This window comes from Trichomycterus rosablanca, chromosome 5 (genome assembly GCF_030014385.1).
Source record: "Trichomycterus rosablanca isolate fTriRos1 chromosome 5, fTriRos1.hap1, whole genome shotgun sequence".
Classification (NCBI taxonomy): Eukaryota; Metazoa; Chordata; class Actinopteri; order Siluriformes; family Trichomycteridae; genus Trichomycterus; species Trichomycterus rosablanca.
Genome location: NC_085992.1, coordinates 43744111 through 43753398, shown reverse-complemented (window position 1 = coordinate 43753398; position 9288 = coordinate 43744111). Strand labels below are relative to the sequence as shown.

The 9288-nt window shown below is 39.6% G+C and overlaps 1 protein-coding gene across 1 annotated transcript in view; it reads right to left on the bottom strand.

Moving 5' to 3' along the window:
• Window positions 1-2386: 2386 nt before the first annotated feature.
• Window positions 2387-9288, bottom strand: part of btaf1 (BTAF1 RNA polymerase II, B-TFIID transcription factor-associated) — a 57570-nt gene continuing 50668 nt past the window's right edge. Inside the window, exons 34-38 of the mRNA XM_062996193.1 lie at window positions 8751-8903; window positions 8250-8461; window positions 6222-6381; window positions 5955-6125; window positions 2387-3786 (exon numbers count right to left, since the gene is read on the bottom strand). Of these exons, the coding sequence (XP_062852263.1) occupies window positions 3637-3786; window positions 5955-6125; window positions 6222-6381; window positions 8250-8461; window positions 8751-8903 (846 nt within the window). The 3' untranslated portion in view covers window positions 2387-3636. The remainder of the gene's footprint in view (window positions 3787-5954; window positions 6126-6221; window positions 6382-8249; window positions 8462-8750; window positions 8904-9288) is intronic.

Here is a 9288-nt window from a genome sequence, read left to right as displayed (position 1 = left end):
GAAGCACTTTGTAGTTCTACAATTACTGACTGTAGTCCATCTGTTTCTCTGCATGCTTCAATGGTCAAAACTCCACCAGAGAGCAGGTATTATTTGGGTGGTGGATCATTCTCAGCACTGCAGTGATACTGACATGGTGGTGGTGTGTTAGTGTGTGTTGTGCTGGTATGAGTGGATCAGACACAGCAGCGCTGCTGGAGTTTTTAAACACCTCACTGTCACTGCTGGACTGAGAACAGTCCACCAACCAAAAATATTCAGCCAACAGTGTCCCATGGGCAGCGTCCTGTGACCACTGATGAAGGTCTCGAAGATGACCAACTCAAACAGCAGCAATAGATGAGCGATCGTCTCTGACTTTACATCTACAAGGTGGACCAGCTAGGTAGGAGTGTCTAATAGAGTGGACAGTGAGTGGACACGGTATTTAAAAATTCCATCAGCGCTGCTGTGTCTGATCCACTCATACAGCACAACACACACTAACACACCACCACCATCTTACTGCAGTGCTGAGAATGATCCACCACTTAAATAATACCTGCTCTGTGGGGGTCCTGACCATTGAAGAACAGGGTGAAGGCAGGCTAAAAAAGTATTTAGAGAAACAGATGGACTATAGTCAGTACTTGTAGATCTACAAAGTGCTTCTACATGGTAAGTGGAGCCAATAAAATGGACAGTGAGTGTAGAAACAAGGAGGTGGTTTTAATGTTATGGCCTGCGAGAAAAGTTAGAACGGTAAGTAGCTAGTTGCAAAAGCTAGTAATCTAAATTTTCCTCCACTTTAATATTAAACACTAACATCACCAAAAGCATTAAGTGGGAGTCATTGCTGCCAAATGTGGTGCAACCAATTATTTTTTAACAATTGTGATATAGATTTCAGATATCTTTGCCCGTTAAAAATATAAAATGTACAGAATGTTTTTACTTCTTATTATGAAACATAATAGACTGCATCAGAATTCAGAGTAACAAATGTAAATTAAAAACCAAAAAAAAAAGCATTTAATCTTTTTACAGCACTACATTTACTCACTGAGGACTTTATAAGGTACCAGAAAGTCCACTGCACATGTGTTGGTATTAGAGAATCAGGTATTGCTGATTGCTGGGACTTTTTTGTAATAGTGTTTAAACTTACTGACTTAACTGTGAGCCACAAAACAACTGTAAAACAAATGTAAAAATAAATAATTACAATGAATTTGGTACATTCATCAAATAGTACTTTTTAAAGTAATTTTATTCAAGATGGTAATTCAAATCACACTGATTAGCATTCTTATAAAATTCAATGTTTTATTGATTTTCTACAATAACGAAAAGTTACCACAGTAATCAAACTTAAATTTACTACATAAATATGGCATTTTGTAACTTATTTGTGTGTACAATTTTTTTCAGAAATGTAAAATATAACATAAAAAAAAATCTAATGTGTCATAACATGCCTGAAAATGCTTATTTTTTCCCAAAAATACGTTTTATTTAATTTCATGTTGTACCACACCTTTACTCTGTTCGGGTCCGGTTTCCCTGAAATTACCAAACCCAATGCAGCAACACACGCCAGTTTATCAAGGGATCTGTATGTAGATGCACGACCGGCTGATAGCACCGCTGGCTATTTGAACACTGGATCCCAGTGGTAGTGGGTTAGTGCAGTTTAACGCCGTCATCCAAACACTCCTCCAATATGTTACATAAAAATAAAAAAATAAAAAAATAAAAATTTATATGCATTTTCTCCCCATTTTCCTCCTGATTTAGCACACTCAATTGTGTCTTTCGCTGATAAAAGATACCCGATTGCATCCAAGGAGAGCACGTCCCTGTACACGCCTCTTCCGACACGTGTACAGCCCTCCTCTTCTCGCCCCTGCATTCTGCACAGGTGTCTCTTCCGCCAGGGTCCTTACACAGCGTATGAAGACCCACCCACACATAGTCCGGCCCCCATCCTGCAGATACGGTGGCCAATTAGTATCTGCTGCAGGCACTGCCAATTATGCCCGCCAGGTGGCGCCCAGTCGACCGGTGGCAACACCGAGTTTCGAACCGAGGAGTTCAGAATCTCTGTGCTGGTGTGCCGGAATATCCCGCTGCGCCACCTGGGTGCCCAATATGTTACATTTAGCAAATAAACAGTTACTGTGAAATGAATGTACAAAGCTTTGTTTCCTGTAGAGGACATTAACCTCTTTTTATTTAAAAAATCTGCAACATTTGATTAAGGGTGTCCAAAATAAAACAAATGTGTGTGTTAAAGGTAAAATTCTTACTTTTCCTCCAGACTTAAAACAAATACAGGATTTCCTCATTCCTCAAACCAGTTCTGAGTGGCTTGTTTTTGTTGTTTATACACAATAAAGAAACAGACTTTAAAGAAAGCTCATTAGAATTTATTAAAATTCTACTGGCTTAATCAAAGGCAAATTACAGAAATATTTACATGTTTCCTTTTTCTTATTTAAAACTAAGCAACGCGGCTTCATGACCATCATATGTCCGCCGAGTCTATAGTACCTATGTTTGAAACTAGCACCGTGCTCTCCTGGACAGACAGTTCACATTTTCTGTGGGTGTGAATGTGCTGCAGTAGATCTTGTGTCCTGATTCGATCTGGTCTGAGATAAGTGATGGAAAAAGACTAATGGGCAGAGCGCTTTACAGGTGAGAGCATCTCATCTCAGTGGAAAAGATGATAAATATTTCATTCCAGCCCCCTCTCCCCCTTCTTAATACATGGATGCAGTTTTTAACAGCTAGTGTGGGAGGGCAGGGTACATTTATAAACCTGTGATCCTGAGATCCTTTTAGAATTTGTTTACATTTATGTCCCAGCAAAAAAACAGCCATAATAGCACTACTACAGATCATGAAACATAATCTTTTAGACTAATTTACTGACAGTAATGTTTCCTTATTTATGATCTACATAAAATCCAACAATCTTCAGAGAACTCATACATTCAGAGATACAGTCGCTGGATGTCACAGAAAACAGACACTGGTATTTTCACCTGTATGTAAACATTTTGGGATTCAGATGAGCAACTGCACCATGCTGAACCACACTGTCCAGTGAAAAAGTGGCACCAGCGTCCCCTGGTGATCTAGAGACAAGGCTGCAGAAGCCTTTTAAGAAATGAAGGATTTAAGATGGCTATCCAGTTTACAAAACTAAACGATGACCAGGCAGAAGTATACAAAACAGCATTTGGTATAAGCTCAAATACTGATAGGTGACTGAACTGGGGTTGGTATTAAGACCATATCTAGGAACCCGGATGGTGGATGATACTGATGAACACTCCTAATGACTCCCAAAAGTAATACTCAGGAATCCCACAGCATGTGAGAAAATAACTTGACTTAAAGAGAAATGGGACCCTGTTCCTTTTCAGCTATAACTGACCTGGCAGTATACATTAGCTGAGCGTTCACATGGAGTGTACGAGTTCTTACAGAGATTTTGAACAAATGTCTTTATGCTGATGGGGTTTAAAGCAGCAGGGGCATAGACAGCCCAGGTATACAGGTATGTAAAGGTCCATAATGAGAGAGGTTATAAACAAAAAGCAACGGTGCACTTCATGTATGGAAGCTGCCTGAGTAGGGTGCACTGGATCAGCGCAACGAGTGCATGAAGCTATCCAGGTCGTACTCTGCTTCGTATTGCTGCTGGTCCCACAGTTCCCCAAGTCCGTCCAACACTGATTTCATACTGGACTTTCCAGACAAAGAGGATGCAGCTTCACTCTTATCTGCCTTATCACCCTGCAAATAGATAATGAATATTAGACAAACAGGTCAAAAATGACAATACTTATTTTATTGTTTAGGGTTAATTAGTAATAGAATGATTGTGATAGTCATGATTCTTTTACATTGATCACATTAGGTACATTCTCTAAATGATAAACATTTAAAAAAATGGTATTAAATAATCTAGCATACAAGTATGAGACAAAATAGATATTATTACTCATTTATTTATGTATTTATTTATTAGGTCATGTTTTACACATTTTGGTTACATTCATGACAGAAACGATAGTCACTCATCACAAAGTTCATCAGTTCACAAAGTTTAATGTCAAACACAGTCATGGACAATTTTGTATTTCCAATTCACCTCACTTGCATGTCTTTGGACTGGGTGGAAACCAGAGCTTCCGGATGAAACCCCATCTGGGGATTGAACCCAGGACCTTTTTGCTGTGAGTGCTACCCACTGAGCCACTGTGCCACCCTGACATTATTACAGTTGAACAGGCCTAATTATTTTATGATGACAACAATCATAGGCCACTGCCTCAACTGTACCCTGTTTATTACTCTAGCCAATCACCACCAGAGCCGGGTTCAAATCTCAGTGGTGCTATTAGCCGACCAGAGTACTACCGGTGAAACTGGACCTGCTGTGACCCTAATGAGGATATGGCAGTTGATATCACTTCTGGCATGTCATTTAAAATACCTTTTTCAAAATGGTTAAAACCTCTTTTTCATTTACCGTTAGAACAGCTGCCACGCTTTACAATAGAACTGTGGTCATTTGTATGTGGTGTTTTTGTACACCACTGGCTTACAATGATCCACTCTGCATGACCATTACAACACATGAATGTCATGCATTTTTACATATAAAGGGAAACTGTGTGTAAAGTGAGCAATGCTATCCAGTGGCAGGGGTTTTGTTCTGTGCGAGGGGGTCGATCTGTATGCACATATGCTGAACCATGCAAAACTTAAACCCCACTACTATTGAGTGTGAACATTTGCACTATTGTTTATTGTGAAGGGCTGTTTGTGTAGGACAGTGTGAAAGGGTGCATACATCCACATAAGTGGAAAGACTTTGGGCTCTTGAATGCATCTTTACAAATGCTCCGATACAGAGGGATATTATATAAAAAAAAAAAATGTAAAAAATATTATATGTAGATAGTAATAGCCAAGGTTGCTTTACTGAGTCAAGGACGAGGGGGAAAACAAAAAATAACAAATTTGAAGTGACTATATTTTTTCGCTGCAATGAGACGCTGCTTCCACCTGGGGGTGATCTGAGATGATAAACACCCGTATGTTGGAAATGGAAGAAGTGTTTTCATTGCTGATGTAGAGATTTCTAATTATTTATTCTTTCTGTGCGGCCCGGTAATAAATGACCCAGTGGTTGGGGACCACTGCTGTAAAGGATCTTTGACTTGTCAACAGTGACTTATCTGATTATTTATTCAATGTTTAGTTTTGTTTGTTTGTTTATTGGTTTAATGCCATGTCAACACATTGGTTACATTCATGGCTGGATCGTTCAATCTTTCCTTTTTTCTAAAATAAGGATCATATCATAGTCTGTTAGTCATTGTTTAGCAAAAAACTTAAATATTTTGTATTACTACAATAAAAGAACACCGTGGTAAGATAAGATAATGTTATTTTCAGTGTAAAAGTGTCAAAAACAACCCCATTATTTTACATAAGCCTAAAATATATGTAAGTCCACTGGACCATGGAACGCATTAACAGGTTTGTATACATCCTTATGGGAAAAACTGAAACTCAACGCCAGTCCCAGAACCAATTGACGTCGAGTTTCAAGGTACCACTGTATCTACATTTTAGAAAAAGCTTTATATATATACTGTATATATATAGTAGTTTCTCCTAATCAGCAGATTCACTTGCTCAGAAATATGTAACGAAACATTCCAGAAAGAAATCAAGATTTAAAATTATGAGGGAAGGCCACTGTAGTTTAAATTCAACCCAATGTTAGGTGTGATCCAATGTTTGAGGCCAAGAAGTGATCTCACCATCATTATGGCTGCTGCCACCACTACTATACAAGACGCTTTTGCCAATGTTTAATAAATAACTGCCATACAGTCCTAGAAATCACATAAGTAAACATGCAAGATTAGGGTGTATGACAAACTGACCTTATCCAGAGTGAAAAGGTTGAGCAGTTGCTCTGTGCCCATGCTCTGGAGGCTGGCGTTCTCCTGGCTGATCACAGTGTTAGCTATGCTCATCTTAAACTTCTGCAGGCCCATAATCTTCTCCTCCAGAGTGCCCCGCGTGATCAGACGATACACATTGACGACACGTTTCTGAAACACAGACACATCCAATCTTTAAATCCTGTAGGCAAATGGCAAGGAGCTTAATGTAAATAACAGTTTTACCACACACACACACACACTTACCTGTCCTATTCTGTGAGCTCGATCCATGGCCTGTAGGTCTCTCATTGGATTCCAGTCATGTTCTACAAACACCACAGTATCTGCTCCTGTCAGATTCAAGCCTAGACCACCAACGTGTGTGGTTAGTAGCAGGACATCTATTGATGGGTCATTGTTAAACCTGAAGAAGGAAAAGATGGAAGAAGGTGAGAGGAGATCTGACCTGGACTAATATATGACTTGAGATTTGACCTAGTCATTATGGATACAATACATTTTTCTTTCTTTCAAGCTGCTCTGTATGTAAGGACCACAGTGGATCACAGGGCTGCAACGATTAGTCGACATAATCGATAACGTCGACTATACAAATTTGTCGACGCGTCGTTATTTTTGCAACGCACTAAAGGAACTGCAGGGGGCGCAGCATCGCTTCCATGGCGCAGCGTGGAGTTTATGAAGACAGAGAGGTAAAGATAGAGAGACCGAAACTTTCTAAAGTATTTCAGGAGCATTTCAGCCAAAATAACCCAAAGAAACGAGCTGAACGCAGACGCTACAAAGCAGAGTTATGGTTTCACGCCAGCACTACGGTGAAACGCGAGCACCCTGCAGCCATGATGACCAGCGTTATTCCGGACAGGTAAGTTTTTACACCGCTTTGTGCTTTAACCAACGTAGTTAATGTTTGTTAATGCTAGAGTACTTGTTGGAAAACTTCCTAAGAGTTCGCTATTTTTTAGGTTTGTTTGCTAGCTAATGCATTAAGTGCAATAGTTAATCAGTAATTTATATGACTAACATTATATAACTTAACATTATAGCCTAACGTTACCCTGTCTCGTCTTCCATATTTTTTGCTCTCGTTAATGAGAGCATTCATTCTAAATAATAAGCCTCCTCCACTTAATGATAGCTAGTTAGCTCAGTTAAGATATTTACCCTGTTATGGTTTAGTTGGCATAGCCAGTACACTATTTGTAATAATCTATGATAAATAGCCTTCAGTTTGTGATAATTAATACAGCTTTCTCTTTTGCTCTTTCTATTAATAGCACTAAGCAATGGAGTGTGGATGAGAAGAGAAGAAATTCATGCACCCCTCAAATGGCTGAGGTCTTCACAGACAGCATTCACATGTTTCTCAACCACATGTTATAAATGTTTTTGATTTCCAGAGTGATAACTTCTGAAACATAACAGTTTCTAATGCCGTCCAAAGCTTTCTTATTTCATTGAATTTTATTATTGTGATTGTGTATTAATGTTTCAAACATTTATATTAAATTATCAAGCTTAAGTTTCATATTCATGTTTCATGGGTCATTATTTTAATTTGATATTGCAACTTAAATGACATAACAGAGTTTTGTTATGTTAAGGCAGAGATGGAGGGTATGACATACATAATCGTTGACTAGTCGACTAATGGATAAAAATAGTTGTCAGATTAGTCGACTACTAAAATAATCGTTAGTTGCAGCCCTAGTGGATCATTCTGGTCCACATACCTGATTTTCTGCACAACCCTCTTTGGTTTGATCCAGGATTGGGACTGGCACTGAGAACTCACCGACAAGGGCACCTCATATGCCTGACCAGTTGATAGCACCACAGTGATGGTGGGCCAGCATGTTGCAGCTGTGCAACCCAAGAGCCCAATTATAAAATGACAATAATAAACAATATGGTTAAAAATACATAAACATCCCTTCTGCTTACTCAGTTCAGTTGTTTGACGTCCACGCCAACTTAACAGCTTTGAGATAAAATAGAATGTCATTTATGAGCCAAGCCTTGTAGTGGAGCATACTCCACAAATGCTCCCTTGTCTGACTAGGCATCAATTTGAACAGACAGACTTGTGAAATGCTTTCTCAGAAGCCAAAGGGGAGAGGGCAGGGAGAGCCGATGGAACAAGTGTGATCCCAACAGGTCCTTAGTCAGGGGTCCACATACTTTTGGGCATATCTATAGTGTATTTACTTAGTTAGCAATATACTGACACCCAAGCATCAAGACAGATGATGAGACAATGATGACTGGTACCTTGAGACAATGGAGTGACGATGGCCTGCAGGCACACTGCCATCCAACCGCAGATAGGTCACGCTGGGCAGCTGAGGCTTTAGCAGGTCATGCTCCACCATGTCCAGCATGCTTTTTAGCTGGCAGAAAATCAGCACACGGTGCTGAGCCACCACAGCCTCTGTGCCAACGTCTGAGCTGCCAGTCGAGCCCAGACCACAGTCCAACAGCAACTGCATGTGAAGAGACGAGAAAATACAAGAAATTAAAGAAAAACCACAATATACACTATAACTAGCTGTGCTGTTAACAAGAACATTCCCTCCTGGGTGTCCGGATGGCGTAGCAGTGTAATGCACTAGCCCACCACTGCTGAGATCAATCGAATCTCAGTTCAAATCTTTGCTGTGCTTTCAACTGGGCGCCTACACAGACATGATTGGCCATGCCTGTCGAATTGGAAGGCTAAACAAGCACAAATGAAAACAAAGATTTGCTCAGACTTGAGATAAAGCAGCCTACCTGTTTGAGAGCCGAGAGCTTGGGGGCATGCTGGATGTCTCGGAGGCTGGAATTTTGGGTGGCGAGCTGTTCACTGATGCGCTTGTGCTCAGGATGCTGAGGGGTCAGGACCAGTGCTGGATGGTTACAGAGTTTCCTCAAGTACTGCAGGGCCTAGACAATACACACAATACATGATTAAATTGGTCATGTTTTTATTTGTCTAACTTTGATCATTTACCTTATATATATCGAGTGGCTAGTGTATATACAACTGTACCCAACAGGGTGCCATACATTTGGGTCAATAATAATTTGAAGCTTTTTAATGAGCTACTGGATGTAGTTTATACTCTTATTTATTATAAGAGAGAAAAGGATGGTTTTGGTGATCAGGTGTATCTAGCTATATTGTACAATGTATAAAAAGCCCTGATCAGCAGGTCTCTGAATACCCTATCTACCATTTAAATTATTTTCAATTAAATTTAAGATGATCAATAATTTTAGATTACTTATAAAAATTAATGTAAAACATTAGCCTGCAAATTCACATAGG